This window comes from Capsicum annuum, chromosome 10, assembly GCF_002878395.1.
Source record: "Capsicum annuum cultivar UCD-10X-F1 chromosome 10, UCD10Xv1.1, whole genome shotgun sequence".
NCBI classification, from domain to species: Eukaryota; Viridiplantae; Streptophyta; class Magnoliopsida; order Solanales; family Solanaceae; genus Capsicum; species Capsicum annuum.
This window is the reverse complement of record NC_061120.1, coordinates 71,829,689-71,849,016: the sequence shown is the minus strand read 5'-3', so window position 1 is coordinate 71,849,016 and position 19,328 is coordinate 71,829,689. Positions and strand designations below refer to the sequence as shown.

The 19,328-nt window shown below is 37.3% G+C and overlaps 1 protein-coding gene across 1 annotated transcript in view; it reads left to right on the top strand.

Annotated features, from left to right (window-relative positions):
- LOC124887741 overlaps positions 1–19,328 on the top strand; it is a 31,318-nt gene that overhangs the window by 2,983 nt on the left and 9,007 nt on the right. The window contains exon 3 of the mRNA XM_047397657.1: positions 333–459. Coding sequence (XP_047253613.1) covers positions 333–459 — 127 coding nt within the window. The remainder of the gene's footprint in view (positions 1–332; positions 460–19,328) is intronic.

The window sequence follows — 19,328 nt, the reverse complement described above, 5'->3', positions numbered from 1 at the left end:
ATGTTGGATGATTGAGTAGAATTCTAGAATGCAAGATGCTATAGTAACATGATCTTATTTACAATCTCGTATTATGTGATTAGCTGGGAGTCAATGACATGATGTTGTGTGTTGAGGAAATGACAAGGGATAATGTGTCCCGAAGAGTAATGTAATGCCTTTGAATATGATATTATAGCCTACGCAAAGAAAAGTATGAGTACCTTGGTTGTTAACTTAGGTGCTTGGGTAATAACTAAGTGTGGGGTGAAAAGGCACCCGTAATGCACACTTAGTTTAACTAATCCTCAATTTAATCTTCTTGTATGTTTATTGTATTTTCTTAATTGTAGGCATAATGGAATCAGAATCAAGCAAGGGCAAGGCAAACACAGGACCTTCTGCTCCTGTGAGGAAGAGAAGTAAACCGTCTAAAGGGAAATTAACTAGAGTGCCTAGGGCCCTTCCACTTCAGCGGGGGTAGGTTAAAAAATTTGGCTTCAAGGCTATACAAAAGGATAGGAAATAGTGGTATACTAAGCATACTGATGCAAAGTATATTTTGGAGGTCTATATCGATTGGGCTAACTTGATGAGAGAGTGTCCGTCTATAGTATGGAGAGTCGAGGCACTCAATATGACTTTTATTTTTCATCAGCCCACTAAGTGCAGCTTGCATCTTGTTAGAGAATTCTATACCAATTGGGACCCCATCTTTCCTGAACATTTGTTGAAGGTTTGAGGGAAGGTGATTCCATTCACAGCTACTGATGTTAATGAGTTATTGGGTATCCCAGAGACGAAACCAATTTTTTTGCAACAATTTATTATTTCTCCTCCTTATGCACACATTGTGTGGCCAGTGATCTTTAGCCCGTTGGGTGGGGCATCGAGTTACATGTTTGTATTCTTCTTTTCCCTATATTTAGATGAACAAGGAAGCAAGAATGTGGGGTAGTATTATGAATGCTTTCTTTATTCAAGGAAAACATATGACTAAGGTGACTAGGGATAGGGTATATTTGATTTATGCCGTAATATGTGTTGATGTGGAGATTAATGTGGGGAGTGTAATTTTTTCTGTGATGAAGAGGGCGCGTACCTAGGTGTGTCACAATTTTGGATTTGAAGGTTTGGTGACTGGATTTTTAAGAAGGCATAAGGTGGATTAAGAGGATCTTGACTATAAACCTTAGGTGATCCCTCGTCCTATGGATATAATTAATGTAAAAAGTATATCTGGGGTATCTGGCCCAATTTTGTCTATGATGGAGCGATAGAAAAAGACTGATGAGGTGCTGGGTAGGCTGTATGGTCTTATGATAATGATGTCAAGGACAAGAGGCAGACCCGCTACACTAGAGAAGCTACATATTTTAGAACTTAACTATCCACTTGGCTATCATGCTAGGACCATGTTGAGGATTAGCCAGATTTTGTGGAGCCTATTAATGATGATGTACCCACAGATAAAGAGGAGAAATTTGATGATGATGATCATGATGATGTGGATGTGGTTCCTGAGGACATGTCTACTATAGTCCTGTTTGAGTGACCAGGAAGTATACTGCCACCCTACCATAAAGTTAACTGAACAATGTTATTTTCTATTTTGCTGTATTGGTTTGAATTACTAGCTATTCGGAACACTGGTCTTTAATAGCTAGTAACTTTGATTTTGTGGATTGCAATTTTACCTCTTTGGCATTTATCGCATATTGCTTTATTTTAAAGAATTATGTTATTATTATTTTTGTCCTTTTTGGCAAGTTCAGCTTCAAGTAGTTACGTTTACTTTTGCCCTCTTTGGTAATTAGGAATAAATAGTCATAGTTAGTTTCCATCCCCTATGATAGATGGATGACGACCATCTTAAGGGGAGTGGTCGTACAAAGTAATGAAATTTAGGAGAACCTAATCACTATTTTAGAGAAGTGTGTGAAATGGGCCATCTTTGCAGTAATTGAAACTAATTCTAGTGTCAATAAGCATAAGAGTGTTTTTATTTTAAGTACTGAGGATTCAATCTCGACAAATAAAATTTGATGTGTTGGCTTAATTTTGAATTCTATAAATAACATCATTGGGAACCTTTGGCTGATTCCATGCACTGTGAGTGTGATGATTAATATATATTCTATAAGAATAGAAATGACTAGAACTTGCCCGGTGTGTCTACAAAGTGAAATAAAGGGTGTTGGGTGCAAGAGGTGATGTAAGAATTTCTTTGATAGCCTTGTTTCTAACTTTAACAGCCTTCCCTTGGTGCATAGTCTTAGTCAGCCCCGTTGAGCCTTTAGCCTCTTTCTTTGGTAGCTTGTTATGAAACCTTATCCTTTCTATACTAAATAGTAATTTGATCCAAACAATCTCCTGAGCATTTTTAATATAAGACTATGAGAAGATTAAGAGCGTAAATAAGGAAATAAGGTAATCATTTGATGCCCCCAAAGTAGTTGTTATTAATGTTTTATGATGCTGGGTTAATTGGTAGTTAGTAAATAGAAATGTTACAATGAACCTTTTTTTGCACTGGTCCAGTTGGATAATGTGTATCTTAATGAAGTACTTTTCGCTTAAGTTAAGGGCGGCTATAATAGGGGTGCGTAATATGAATATGGAAGGAATGACTAATACTCCCAACCTAGTTTGAGAAAATAAGTTAATTGAAAAAGGTGTTGACAAATGAAAGTATGGGGAGAAATACAAGGATAAATTGGTGTTGGAAAATAGAGTGAATTGATAGTTTTTGTATTTAAACGCTTAGGAGCAATAGTCAATATTTATGTAAATAGTAGCTACCTATCCCTGAGCCTTTATTACAACCCAAAAAAGACCTAGTTGATCCTTCACCCAAACATCTGACTATTAGTGGAGTAGAACACTAAGGGCAAGCTTATGGTTCGTTCACTAGCATGTATGAATTCTTTGTTGAGAGTGAGATATTTGATGTTGATACTCCCCTATTTTTGCATAGAAAACGCTGTGAGTTAATATGGGGAAATTTTCTTGAGTGAGGATGCAGGCAGATAAAAGCCAAATTACTTATTGTGTTTCTTTCATTGAGTTTGCCAACATGTTAGAAATTCATTTTTGAGATAGAAAAATTTATACTACATTGTCTCATGTGTTAAAAACTATTTTGATAAGATGATGTAAGAATTCGTTAGTGCAAAGTGTAAGTGCCCATGGCCACATAACTTTGAGATTGTAATGAAAATAGGAAGTAATTATGTTTTTGAATTATGTGTTTGAGGACGAACAATGTTTTAAGTGTGGGGTGGTGATCTTGGGCATATTTATATGCTCAAACCACCAATATGCACCCTGATTTGGGCTTAGTTCAAGAATTTTTGAATGAATTCTTAAGTATAATTTAGCTTTTATTCTATTTTGTGCCTAATAGATATGATTAGTACTTTCAGGTTCAAAATCATGAAGAATTGTGCATAATTGGATACAACGAGGATATAGAAGTGGTGAGGGAATGCAAGGGACTGAAGTTAAGCTTAAAAATAGAAGCTGGAAAGTAGGAATCCTCATTTGAAGACACTCTGCATCGTGATGATCAACAAAATAGCAATGGTCAAATTCCAGTGAAGGTTCGCAAAACTACCGCGTCATGGAGAAGTTTTGTTTATCAGATTTGGTGACCTGAAGGTTTAACACATTGCGAAGGATGATTATTTTGCAATTTTCCCAATCTAGTGGCTCACCACGATAGTGGCGTATCGTGGTGAGGGTGCATTTTACAATTGTCAGCGAATAATTGAGCTCCACAATTTACTAGATTTTAATGAAAAATAGCAATCGAAGTCATGGAGCAACGCACCGGGTGGATAAATCGGGAATATTTTAAGTGTTTTGTCCCAAATATAAAAGGAAAAATCCAAGATAATGTGGGGGACTTTTGTCATGCAGAGTAGCGGCAAAAAAAAATTCTCTCTATTAGGGTTCTTAAACATTCTTTTGGATTCTTTATTCTAAGGATTGATTTGGTTATTATTTGTTACTTATTTTGGATGATGAATTCAAACATGAGTAGCTAAACACTCTATTTCTGGGGTTGAGGCCAACAACATAAGTACTCTTTAATATTCTTACTCATAGTTTCTTTTTGGATTATCATATGGGTTGTTCTTAATTTCTTGAGCTTAATATTTTAATGATTGGCCACCATTAGAATAAATTTATATTTCTATGTGAATCCGGGAGGAGAATCATAGAATATAACGAAGAAATTAGGGAGCAAGGTTCTTATTCTTTTATAAAATAAGGGATTTGAATTAGCATCTAGGATAGAGATATACCTAAAAGCCTTGCCTGGTTTACTTTCAAGAAGACAACTTCATGAATCTAGAAGATTTGTTGTAACTCTGTGGGAGTTGTAGTTACAACATTCAATAGATTGAAGATTTGAGGTCGGGAGACCAAGATCGTGGCATAAACCTTGCGAACCATCAACCCGATAACAAATTAGACTGTGAAAAGAATAGAGAATTGTATGATTGTTCAAAGTACCTCAACCCTGGAATCGTCCTCATTATTGATTACAACCGTTGCTTACTTTGCTTTAGTCATTATTAATTGTTTCTTGTTTAGTAATTTACATTTTATTTACAGAATCATCTTAGTATTGATACAATCAAACACTTAATACTCAGTTGTCTTGAACTAAATCTTGAATAAATTTCTAGTTCATTGATCCTCGAGGGAATGATATCTAATAGTCCAATTTATTATATTACTTGCACGATCACATACACTTGCGTGTGCATAGAGACGCAACAACTACCTTTCCAAAATGACTGACAATTTGGTGAAGACTGATATATCATTGACAGAGTTTCCCCTTCTTTCCAAACCTCTTCACTCCTTTCATAGGAGAGATTTTCAAATATACAAAATCCCCAATCTCAAACTCGAGATCCTTTTTGCGCATATCTGCGTATGATTTGTGTCGGCTCTAAACTGTCTTAAGCCTTTCCCTGATCAACTGGACATTTTTTAAGGTATCAAATACCAAGTCAGGCCCTACCACTGTAGCCTCACCCACTTCAAACCAACTAATAGGAGATCTACACCTCCTCCCATAAAGTGCCTCAAACCAAGCCATCTAAATGCTTGAATGATAGTTGTTGTTAAATTCTAATTCAATCAAAGGAAAGTGGTTATCTCAACTAACTTTTAAGTCTATCAAACACACTCATAGCATATCTTCTAATGTCCAAATAGCCCTTTCTTCTTTACAATCTATCTGAGGATGAAAGGTTGTACTGATGATAGGCGAAATTACGCGCCTATATCAATATATTTTGCCCATATTTTAGCCTAGTTTCGAGAACTAATTATCTATTTCGTACACTTTTAGTCCTTTTTCCTGTAAATGAGCTAACAAATGTGATTAGGAAAGTTTCAGGTATAAATGATGCAAAATACAGCAATTTATGGCTTACTTGACGCAAAAGAAAGCTCACAAACGAGATGGAAAGGAGCTGGACGCATAAAGGACTAAATCTGCTGCATGGAAAATCTGTCCCGGGCTAAAACAGCATTTCTGAAGACTTTGGGACTTACAGACACAAAGCTGGATTTTTGCCATAATACATTAACCTAGTGCAATTAGGTTATGTGTTTCATCATTCTATTTGGATTATAATTTTGTAACCTTACCCTAGTACAATTGGGTCAAGGATTTCATTAGTATATTAGGATTTGGTTATTTATTTTATTAGTTTAGTAGGAGTAGGATAGGAGTATTATAAATACCCTATCATGTTAGAGATTTTAAAGAGGGGGGAGACATTCTGACAATTCATTCATCTCCTTACAATTAAGACATCTTCCTACAACCCATTCTCAATTCTTCATTCTTCTACTCTTAAATTCCACAACAAGAGAATCGTTACTTGCTACGGAATCACTAAAACCACACGCCAAACACCTACTATTCACGCCATCCACCATGCAAAACGTGATATCCTTCGCATTCATGGGTAACTAAATCTCTTAGTTGGGGTTATGGAAGCCGAATGAGTTACTATCTATAGCTATGAGTTTGTGAGTTCAAGACAAGTATATTGCTTATATCATTATTCTCTTCATCTTAAATCTACATTCTTTGCGGTTCAAACACAAGAACACGCCATTCTAACATCTAACCTGTTCGAGAGAAAGGTTATTTGTCTAGAAAAGAAGACGCATAGACCAACGCCAGTCTAACATCTGACTTGTTCGAGAGAAAAGTTATTTGTCTGGAAAAGAGATAATGTCAAGGTAGTAGGACACCCTTTCCTATTAAAAAGCTAGTGCCGTACCTGGACTAACTTCTTGGAGAATTCGTACCGTTAGTCACGCTTTAAGCTCGAGAGAGTTAAAGTGAAATAGTCCTTGTTTAGGTCGAGAGACGCTTGGATTTACCATCGACTACAATTCTCTATAAGCAATTACATGTCAAGACTCTACACACTCATAGCCAATAGAGACGTATACCTCAGAAGGTGGACATAACCCCAACGCCTCAATTCTCATTGTTTACAACACACGTGACAATCTCTCTTTATTTTGCTATTTTCAGTTCTTACATTCTTGTTTTGGTTACATACTACAATCCCCCCTTTCCTACGAGACTTGCACTAAAAGTCTAGTAATTTCTCTTGCTTGTTGGCCAAGCTATTCTCTGTGGGATCGATACCCAACCCAGGTTGGGTTCTATATTTGCTAACGACCGCTTTACACTCCCACGAGAGCTGTAGATTGAGCGTTATCATGTACTGAGGTGAACTCGGGTACTGAGACCCTTTTAGAATGCCTTCCAAAAATTAGAGTTGAACCGGGTACCTCTATCTGAGATAATGGATAATATAACACTGTGCAATCTGACCAACTCCATGATATAGAGTTTGGTGTAATCCTTGGCTAAATAGGAGGTATGGACACTGGTAGAAAATGATCTGATTTGGTCATCCTATCTACGATGACCCAAACTGAATCAGGCTAACGACGAGTACAAGGCAAACCCGTCACAAAGTTCATGTTCACTTTTTCCCATTTCCAGGTGGGAATACTAAACTCCTGTATGGACCCACTAGGATTTTGATGCTGAATCTTAACCTGCTGACACGTTAAGCATTTAGCCACAAACTCTATAATATCTCTCTTGATCCCGCTTCACAAATAAATCTCCCACAAATGATGGTACATATTAGTGTCCCCTGGATGAATAGAGTAGCGTACACCATGCACTTTTACAAGAATTCATTAACTCAAGTCATCTACACTTGGCATACATAGCTAGCCCTGGTAGTGCAACACACCATCTCCCCCTTGAGAGAAAACCTCTACTTTATAATCTTTGACTGATTCTTTAGTTTGACTAGACTGGGATCCCTATCACGCTTTTCCTCTACCACAGATATCGGGGATGATTCTAAACTACTCTACACCCATACTGTAATACCCCAGGAAATTTTTCATTGAAATTTTGTGCGTAAACGTGTTGGGTTTTATCTTCTAGAATGAATTATTAAATTTTCATACGGAATGTTTTAGATTATGACCCACCGTTGCGTAGAGTATTGAATAAAATTTCCAATGATATGTGGATCATCCAAAACAGACACCCAAGCGATGATTTATGAACATTCCGATCGAACCGTGAATAGTAGTGAATAGTAAAATGTGCACGAAAAAGTACTGAGGCCTGGCGTATTTTTGCTCCAACTTTAAACAATCATAACTCCTTGAACATACTGATCTGGGAGATCTACTATATATCAAAGGAAAGTCTGTGATTCCTCTTTCCAATGAAATTGGTTTCATCTAATTTGTCTATCGAACCAAAAAGTTATGGTCTATCTACTTCAGCCTACCAAAAGCTAATTTTTAGGTCAAGTTCAAATGATCATAACTCCTTGTACACAATGATCTAGGTGAGATACTATATATTAATGGAAATATATTAGAGTCCTCTTTCTAGTGAAATTAGTTTCATCCAATTTGGATATCAGAGTAAAATGTTATGATTGATCTACTTTAGACTATCAAAATAGTCCACCAAAGGACAAATTTGAGAATTGTTTGATTTTTAGGGGCGTTTTGGTCATTTCCCCTCACCCAAAATCCATCCAAACCCTATATTAAAGCCTATTATAAACCTTATATGTTATATTTCATCAAATTCCCTCAAAAATAAAATCCTAAGCTCCTACATCCAACTTCAAGAACCTCCAAAGTTCACCATTAATTCTGCAAATTTATTCAAGATTCCAAGTTCCTAGTTCAAGAACTCCAAGAACCATCATTCAAAGCCACAATTAACTTCTCAAAAATGATTATCGATCTAAAGTTCATCATTCAAGGTATGTGGGTTTTTTCAACAAGAACTCTCTTTCGTTCTTGTGCCCAAAGATACTTTTCTTTACAAAGGCTTGATTTTTATTTGATTTTTATGAATTTGAAGCATGAACCTATATCTTATGATGATTATTATAAAATCTGAATGTTTATGATTTTGAAAGATAAATTTACATATGTGGAGATATGAAGCATAAATCTTGAACGATATTTATCATGATTTTGATATTTGGGTTGTGAATCCCCATTGGAAATTGTGTTTTTTTTTAAAGTGTGTGTTATAAGCACGTTGATGTTGAATATTTGAGATATTTTATATGATTTGACCTTTTAGTCTTAATGGAGTTTTTTTGAACTCGAGTGTGAAAGAAATCCACAACGTGGTTGATTTTGATATATGGAAAGCATGATGGCTCTTGATGTATATTTGTATCTATTACTGAAATTGTTTTTTTTAGATTGTCTCTGGGAATTCTGTGTCACCCAAGAGTCATTTTATCTCTTACCTCAAAGCTAGAAAGCTTATTTCCAAGGGGTGTATTTACCATTTGGTTAGAGTCAAAGACACTAAGTCTGAGACTCCAACTCTCCAGTTTGTTAACGTTATCAATGAGTTTTTTGATGTCTTTCTGGATGATCTCCCAAGGATATCTCCTGATAGAGAGATAGAGTTCGGGATTGATATTCTTCCTAATACTCAGCCCATTTCTATTCCTCCTTATCGTATGGCCCCTGCAGAACTTAAGGAGTTGAAAGAGGAACTCAAATATCTACTAGATAAGGGTTTCATAAGGCCCAATGTTTCTACTTGGGGTGCTCATGTATTGTTTATGAGAAAGAAAGATGGCTCTTTGCATATGTGCATTGATTACCGCCAACTGAATAAAGTCACCATAAAAAATAAGTACCCCCTTCTGAAAATAGATGATTTGTTTGACCAATTGCAAGGTGCAAGTTCTTTCTCAAAGATAGAACTTCCTTTCGGCTATCATCAACTCAAAGTTAGGGAGTGTGACATCCCGAAAACCACTTTTCAAACTCATTATGGCCAGTTTGAGTTTCTTGTTATGTCTTTTGGGTTAAATAATGCCCTAGAAGCTTTCATGGACCTTATGAATCGAGTGTTCAAACCATATCTGGATATGTTTGTCATAGTGTTCATCGATGATATACTGGTGTACTCCCGTAGTGAGGATGAACATTCTGATCATTTTCGAATTGTCTTGCAAATCCTTAGAGATCATAAGTTGTTTGCCATAAGTTGTTTGCCAAGTCCAGTAATTGTGAGTTTTGGCTAAGTACAGTTGCTTTTCTAGGTCATATCATTTCTTTCGAGGGTATTTAGAGTTGATCCCTAAAAGACCGAAGGTGTTAGAAATTAGCCTAGACCTATTTCTCCAACTGATAACCAAAGTTTCTTGGGTTTAGCTGGCTATTACTGCCATTTTGTTGAGGGTTTCTCCTATATAGCGTCTCTTATGACTCGGTTGACCCAAAAGAAAGTGAAGTTCTTGTGGTCCGAATCTTGTGAGAAGAGTTTTTAGGAGTTGAAGACTCGACTCACTTCAACCCCTGTTTTGACTTTGACTGATGGTGTTGATGGTTCTGTGGTGTAATGTGATGCTTTAAGAGTTGGGTTGGGTTGTGTATTGATGTAGAAGGGTAAGGAGATAGCTTATGCTTCTAGACAGTTGAAACCCCATGAGAAAAATTACCCCACCCATGACCTTGAGTTGGATGCTGTTGTGTTTGCTTTGAAAATCTAGAGACACTATTTGTATGGTGTCCATGTTGATGTTTTCACTGATCATAAGAGTCTGCAGTATGTGTTTACCTAGAGAGAATTGAATCTTAGGCAGAGACGATGGTTAGAATTATTAAAGGACTATGATATGAGTGTGTTGTACCATCTGGGCTAGGCCAATGTTGTGGATGATGCCCTAAGTAGATTTTCCATTAGTAGTGTTTCACATGTGGTAGAAGGTAAGAAAGAGTTGGCTCATGATGTACATCATTTGGCTACATTGGGGGTTAGGTTGTTTGACTCTTCTAAAGGTAGTATAGGGGTTCAGAGTAGTTCTGAATCCTCCTTGGTTTCAAAAGTGGAGGAAAACCAATACTTAGATTCTAGTTTGGTCAGACTGAAGGAGTCAGTCAAGGATCAAAAAGTAGACATTTTCTCCCAAAGGGTAGATGGTGTGTTGAGATTGCAGGGTAGATTGTGTGTCCCGAATGTTGATGATCTGAGCCGTAGGATTATGGCTGAAGCTCACGGGTCGCGATATTCTATTCATCCAGGTTCCACCAAGATGTACTGAGACTTGCGGGAAATCTATTGGTGGAGTGGCATAAAGAAAGATATAGCAGCGTTTGTAGCTAAGTGTGCAACATACCAACAGGTTAAGGTTGAACATCGAGACCTGGTGGTCTGATGCAAGAGTTTAATATTCCCATATGGAAGTAGAAAGAGATAAATATGGACTTCGTGATTGGTTTACCTCCTTTCCGATGCCATCATGATTCCATTTGGGTTGTGGTTGATAGGTTGACTAAGTCTTCTCATTTCTAGCCTGTTCATACTTCATATACTACTGAGGATTATGCTAGATTGTTTATCCGAGAGCTAGTCAGACTGTATGGAGTTCCCTTGTCTATCATTTCGGATAGGGGTACTTAGTTCACTTCACAATTTTGGAAAGCTTTTCAGAAGGGTCTTGGTACCCAAGTGCTTTTGAGTTTTGCTTTTCATCCGTAGAATGACGGTCAGGCTGAGCGGACCATCCAGACCTTAGAGGATATGTTAAGAGCTTGTGCACTTGACTTTAAGGGAAGTTGGGATGATCACTCACCATTGATAGAGTTTTCTTACAATAATAGTTTCCACTCTAGTATTGGCATGGCTCCATTTGAAGCCTTATATGTGAGGAAGTGTAGATTATCCATAGGTTGGTTCGAGGTGGGTGAAGCGGCTATGAGTGGTCCTGATTCGGTATTTGAGGCTATGGGAAAAGTTAAGTTGATTAGGGAAAGGTTGTAAACTTCGCAGAGTCATCAGAAGTCATATGCGGATGTTAGAAGGAGAGATCTTGAGTTTGAATTTAGTGACATAGTGTATCTGAAAATTTCACCCATGAGGGGGGTGAAGAGATTCTGAAAGAAGGGGAAGCTTAGTCCATGTTATGTTGGTCCTTACAAAATTCATAGCCGTGTTGGTAAGGTAGCTTATGAGGTGGAGTTTCCTTCTGAGTTGTTCTCTGTCATCCAATATTCCATGTCTCCATGCTTAGAAAGCATATTACCGATGCTGTGGTAGTGGATTCCTCTGTGAGTGCTGACATTCAAGAAAATCTTTCTTTTGATGAGATTCCTATTGAGATTCTATAGTTCAGTGTTCGAAGACTAAGGAACAAAGTAGTTCCCTTGGTCAAGGTGTTGTGGGGAAACCAATCTGTTGATGGTGCAACTTGGGAAGCTGAGGCGGATATGCAATCCAAGTACCCGCACCTATTTTCTTTGAACTCCGATCAAGCCGAAGGTACCGTTCTTTTCTAAATCATGCACTTTTGATAAAAGTTGCAGCAGTTCAGCTGTTATTTATTATTTGTTCAGCTGTAGTTTCTTGAATTTATGCATTCTATGTTGCATTCGGAGTGAGAAACGATGTGGTGATGAGTCTAACGAATGGTTTCAGCTTTATGCTCTATTCCCTATCTAATCTTGCCATGTCTATCATCATTCAAGGACGAATGTTTCTAAGGAGGGATGATGTAATACATTTTTTTGTGGAAATTGTGTACGTAAACGTTTTGGGTTAATCTTCTAGAATGAATTATAAATTTGTCATGTAGAATGTCTTAGATTATGACCCACAATTGCGTAGAGTATCGAATAAGCTTTCCAACAATATGTGGATCATCCAAAACAGACACCCGAGCGACGAGTTATGAATATTCCGATCAAATCGTGAATAGTAATGAACAATAAAACGTGCAAGAAAAAGTACTGAGGCCTGGCGTATTTTTTCTCCAACTTTAAATGATCAAACCTCCTTGTACATAATGATCTGGGTGATCTACTATATATCAATGGAAATCTCTGCGAGTCCTGTTTCCAATGAAATTGGTTTCATCCAATTTCTCTATCGGAGCACAAAGCTATTGTCGATCTACTTCAGCCTATCAAAAGTGAATTTTTGCATCAACTTCAGACGATCATAAATCCTCGTACACAATGATCTGGATGAGATACTATATATCAAAAGAAATATATGAGAGTTCTCTTTTTAATTAAATTGGTTTCATCCAATTTGGATATCGGTATGTGGGGGTTTTCAACAAGAACTCTATTTCGCTCTTGTGCCCAAAAGTACTTTTCTTTATAAAGGCATGATTTTTATTTGATTTTTACGAATTTGAAGCATGAACCCATATCTTATGATGATTATTAAGAACGTTGATGTTAAATGTTTGAGATATTTTGAATGATTTGACCTTTTGGTATTAATGGAGTTGTTTTGAACTCGAGTGTGAAAGAAATCCACAACGTGATTGATTTTGATAGATGGAAAGCATGATGGCTCCCGATGTATATTTATATATATTACTGAAATTGTTTTATTATGGATTGTCTTTGAAATGATCTGATCTAAGTTCGGGAGAAATCTTTGGCACCGAGTGGGAGGTATAAAGCGATCTTACTTCCCTAGAACTATGTGCCCCCATAGGAGGGAGCCTAAGGCTGATTTATATAGTGATCACTAGTTTGTGTGGATTTGATATTGATAGTCCTACTCCGATGGCAAGGATAAGACGGCTTTCCCCAACGTGGGTTGTACGTTGGACTCCATGTAGCTCACATGATTTATGTCGGTTATAGGATCTCCCAGTGTATGTGTGTTTCCTTGTGTCTATGGTGAATGGTGAAGTGATTTGAAAGTAGAATTAAGAAACTTATTCTTTCGAAAGATTTAATTGATATTTACATTATGAGAATTGATATTCTTGATAAACTGAAAGTGATTGACAAATTATATGATGACTCACATGTGTTATTCTACTTATTTCATCCTCTCATGATTATGATGATTTTCTTCGGGCTATGTGAGTCTTTCATGCATCCTACATATTTCTTATAAATATTTATGATGATGATGTTTATACAACTGCATACACCCCAATATACTCGGTTCCTTTCCATGGTACTGACCCACATCTTCGGATGTGAGCTGCATTTTCTCAGAATGTACGTTTAGGTGCTCATTTCCAGGTTCGATAGTGATTCCTTGGGTACGCTGTTCTACATCCTCTGTTGTGGTTAGTCCTCTTGTTCCGAGGACGTGATGTCTGATGTTGGATATACGAAATTATTTACATTTGATAACTGAGTATGAGTCAGTTGGGGCATGTCTCAATGGCTCGCTGGTTTTATTGATTTTCTTATAGGCTTGTCAGACTAGTATAGATGTTGGGAGTTGACTAATAAGTCGTATTTTGTTATTTTTTTGAAATTTTTTTATTCTGAGATGATGATTACTCTGTTGATATTTGAGGGTTATTTATGGAAACCCCGTTGATTTGTGTTGAACTGAATAAAAATAGCTCAAAGGGTTAGCTTGGGGCTACTCGTAGCCTCAAGCACCGTGTGACGGTTTGGGACCCATTTTTCGGGGTGTTACACATACACTACCTTTTACTGAGTTGACTAAGCAAACACTAGTCGGGCTAGCATATGAACTTCCTGAGCTAACTTCTTCTTAGTGTCTTCAACATGGGCAGCACTACCCATAGACATTCTACTGAGAGCGTTAGACACTATATTATCCTTGCCTGAATGATACAGAACACTTATGTCATAGTCCTTCAATAACTCCAAACACATTCTTTGGAAGAGGTTGAGGTATTTTTGAGAGAACACATACTACAGGCTCTTATGATCAGTGGACACATCAATGTGCACACCATACAAATAGTGCCTCCAAATCTTTAAGTCAAACACTACTGCTGCTATCTTAAGATAATGAGTAGGATAGTTCTTCTTATGTAGCTTAAGTTGTCTAGAGGTGTAGGCCATGACCTTACCTTTCTGCATCAAAAAACACCCCAATCTAACACTGGAAGCATCATAATACACAACAAATCCATTGGAGCTATCTGGTAGGGTTAGAACTAGAGCTGTAGTGAGTCGAGTCTTTAACTCATGAAAACTCTTTTCATAAGAATCTAACAACTAGAGTTTGACCTTCTGCTGAGTCAATCTAGACATAGGGGATGCAATAGGTGAAATCCCCCAATAAACCATCAGTAATAGCTGGCCAAGCCCAAGAAACTCCTGATATCTGATAAAGAGATGGGTCTGGGCTAGTTTCTCACTACTTTGGTCTTTTGGGGATCAACTTTAATGCCATTACCAAAAACTATATGGACAAGGAAAGCTACTGACCTTAGCCAAAATTTGCACTTAGTGAATTTGGCGAATAGCTGATGGTTTCTGAGAGTTTGTAATACTATTCTAAGATGGCCTACATGATCATGATCACTGCGAGAGAAGACAAGAATGACATCTATGAAGACTATGATGAACATGTCAAAGTACTTCTTGAACACACGATTTATCAAGTCCTTGAAAGATGCTAGGGCATTGGTAAGACCAAAGGACATGACTAAGAATTTGAAGTGACTATACCGAGTTCTGAAGGCCATCTTTGGGATGTCACATTCCTTGTCTCTGAGTTGATAATAGCTTGATCTAAGGTTTATATTGGAGAAGTAACTGGCACTCTGAAGTTGGTCAAACAAGTCATTGTCTCTGGGAAGTGGATACTTGTTCTTGACCGTGACTTTATTTAAATGGCTGTATTTAATACATATTTTGAGCGAACCATTTTCTTTTGCACGAATAAAATTGGTGCGCCCTACAGGGATATACTGGGTCTGATGAATCCCTTATCTAAGAGATCCTTTAAATATTTTTTAATTCTCTGAGTTATGTAGGTTCCATTCCGTATGGCGGATTAGATATGGGCTGAGTATCTAGGAGAAGGTCGATTCCAAAATCAATTTCCTTTTTGGGAAGAGCTCCAGGAAGATCATTGGGAAACACATCTGAGAATTAATATGCTACTGACACTAATTCAAGATTAGGGGTTTTCGAACTGGAGTCCTGGAATCGAACAAAATGGTAGACACATCCCTTAGATATCATTTTTCTCACCCTGAAGGTAAGAAATAAGCTGACCCCTAAGTGATAAAGTAAAAGGCCTCCACTCTACTCAGGGCTCATTCAGAAATTTAAACTGAACAATTTTGTTTGTACAGTCAACTGAGACATAGCAGGAATAAAGTCAATCTATGCCTAAACTGACATCAAAATCAGTCATCTCTAATTCGACTAAGTTTGATGAAGTGACTTTTTGAGATATCATAACTGGGAAATTCCTGTATACACGTCTGGATATGATGGATTTATTAATTAGGGTAGAGACTGAGAAGGGCTCTGCTAGAATTTTTGGACTGACTCTGAAATCAATTGCTATATATGGAGTAACAAAGGACAAGGAAGATTCTAGATCTAGCAAAGAATAAACATGCAAATGATAAACTTGTAACATACCAGTGACCATATCAAGAGAACTTTCCTAATCCTGTCAAGACCGAAGTGCATAGAGTCTCTTTGGGCGTTGCCCACTGGTGGCACTAGAAGAGGTACCCTGCTGATTCAGGTGATTGGATTAAGCCGGGGGACGATTATGTTGACTCTGCGAACCCATATGAGGACACTATCTGGACCTATGGCCTGGCTTGCCACACCTAAAATACACATCATTGCCAGCTCTGTAGATACCCTAGTGGTTTCTTCCACACTTCTGACAAAGGGGATTGGTTCGAGCACTGCTAACACTACCCTGAGGTTTAGGGCCTGATACCCTATCTCTGTTGCCGTCTCTAAATGTTAGCACTGGAGCACTAGCTGAGGACTGAGCTGGAACTAAGGATTTTGGGCGGAATTGAGAACGATTCCCACCGTCTGACTTCGGGTAAGAAAAGTTAAAACTACCTATTCCTGCTCTCTTGTTCCCCCTCTCCTTCTCTTTATTCTTAACCTCCACTATCTGATGAGCATAGACCATGAGCCTAGATATGTCCATCTCTTTAATCAGCATTGTATCCCTACACTCTTTGACTACACTGCTAGACACCCCAGACACAAACTTACTCATCTTAGATCTACTATCTGGTACTACATGAGGGGCATATCTGGCTAACTGAGTGAAATTAAGAGAATACTCTTGTACTATCATATTTCCATGCTTCAGTTTTATAAACTCCAAAACCTTTGCTTCCTTCAACTCTATAAAAAAAAACCTATCCAGAAAAGCAACTGCAAACTTCTTCTATTCTATGGGCCCTACATTTGTGGCCCTTTCTTCTCTCCACTATTTAAACCATTAGTGTTCCATATCCTGTGATTGATATGAGGCTAACTCAACGCTCTCAACCACAGTCAACCCCATAATATCTATAACTTTTTACACCTGATCAAGAAATTCTTGAAGGACCTTATTTGACTTAGACCCAGGGATAAAATCCCAAATACTGGTAGTAGTAGTATTGGCCACAGGGATGGTTGGAACAACAACTGGACATTCATTCTGGGCTTCCATAGAATGAGCTAGGGTGGTGAAAGCTGCTTTGAACTTTGCATGGAAGACATGTTCGTCCAGAGGATCTGGATGGATGGGATGGGGTTTTGGCTGGTCTCTCATTCCTCTTTCCTTAGTCCTCTTTGGAGGCATATTCTATAAATGGAAGAGAAACTTAGATTAGAAATAGAAATTAATTGGAGCTCATGCTCACTCATATGACATGAATACTAAAAGAAGGGAAACTTTTCCTAAAACAGCTCATAGCCTCCTATCCATGGGTGTGGCGCGCTACACACCCATGCATAACACTCTACTAGATGAGGATTTCAGACTACTTAGGACTCTATTGAACCATAGGCTCTGATACCATCTTTGTAATGCCCCGAGTCTGTACCTCAGACGCTATACGGTGCTCATAATCCCGAAGGACCACAAGCTAACCCATGATTGGTACCTGCTGTAATAACTGAATAATAATACTGTAATATGTAAAAATTAGATAGAAACTCACCATAAGCTTCAATGTTAAATGATAACTAAATAAGGTATAACAATGTCAAAACTAAAATATCAATCTGAAAATACCCTAGTCTGAAAAGCCTATAAAGTATCTTAAATTTGGAGTTGATGGGACAAGTTCCTAACTAACTTTGACTACTGAAATAAACTTATAAATTGAAATACTGAATAAAATAAATATTTTCGTAAACTATGAGAACTCACCACTAACTCTGTTTACTGAAGATCTAAACTGCTAAGGGTGCTCGGGAGCTTGTGCATCTAAACCTATGATATAAGAAATCATAGTGCAAGAGAAAAGTATGCGTCAGTGCTTTAAATATACTGGTATGCTAAGTGAGGTAGGCTTAAATGCATGGGTTCATATGCATGAATAATACCGACTGAATGACATGAATATAACTAAATAAGAGCACATGTATGAATATGCATACTATAACTGATATTGTGATACTATTGAATACTGAATCTGAATAATGATTAAAGGATATCTGAGTTTACTGATACTGTACTACTGATAACTGGATGACTGTATCTGATAGTCCTGATTCTATGGAACTACACTAAGTTCCACACTGAGCTGAGTGACTATGTCTAACAGTTCTGAATCTGTATAACTAAACTAGTTCTATACTGAGACTGAATCTGAAACTGAGACTATGGGTAGTAATCATCTAACGACATACCCCTTTCTAAATAGATTGGGTTCCAACCTATAACCCCAGTTGGAAGGGTGTCATACCATGCCACGAGTAGAGACAAGCTGTGAGTTAATCCTTTCTGACAGGATGCTCTTTCGTCAACCCTCGCTGGCAGGAAAACTCGAATAAGATGTTTTAACCCTTATAATATCTCGTAGGAAGATATCTCAACCTACACTAGCTACGTAGTTTTGTAACACAGGGATTGCTACTAAGGGTCAAACCCCTACTAGATGGAATGCCCCCATCCCTGGGTTCGCTCGATGCAAAATCTTACTCCTAACTAAATAGACACTAAACTGATTTCTTGTTTGTTCTAGGCTAGACTTAAAAATTACTGATTTTACTATTTGGCTAAACTATACTAAGTTCACTGGGTTTCGTGAACTTATGGAATGCTACTAAATTCGGTTAACTGACTGAGTACAGAGTACTACTGTGGTTTAAACTAAATACTATGACTAAATTATGAATATGAATGAGATTTCCTAATTTTCTATTACTAACTAAACTCTACTGATCGAGACATTACTGAGATTATTCTATAACTGACACTGGGTCTAGGTAAACAACTAGATTTTTGGGTATTGAGAATCCCCAGTACTCGATAGCATGAAAAGTAAAGCATCACATGATCTTGCATAACATACAAATGCACACTTGTTCATAATGTATCTTTAGAGGCATTTTATCAAACACTTGCATGGCATAGTATATGTATAGAGTACTAAACAATATGTGAGCATCATGATTCAATTCCAATTTCACAATTTTAAGGGTTTAACATGGATTCACATGAATCTACACACATAATAATCAATTCCACATGAAACGTGTAATAAATCATGAATTAGGAGCCTAATTCAAATAATAATCATGAATACACATCAATTCTAATTATGGAACTCATGTGATAAAACTACTTGAGGTTTAAAAGTGTTGCTTGGACTCCAAAGGTGGAAGGAACCCTTGGATGAACACTTCACATACCTTGGTGGCTAAATTCTTGAAGATTACAAGTAGAATATTGATCCTTGAATTTGAAATTCAATTACCAACTTTTGAAGGATAAAATAATACTAAGTATGTACACTTAGCTAAATTTTTTAAGTCTAGGACCCCTTGACAAGCTT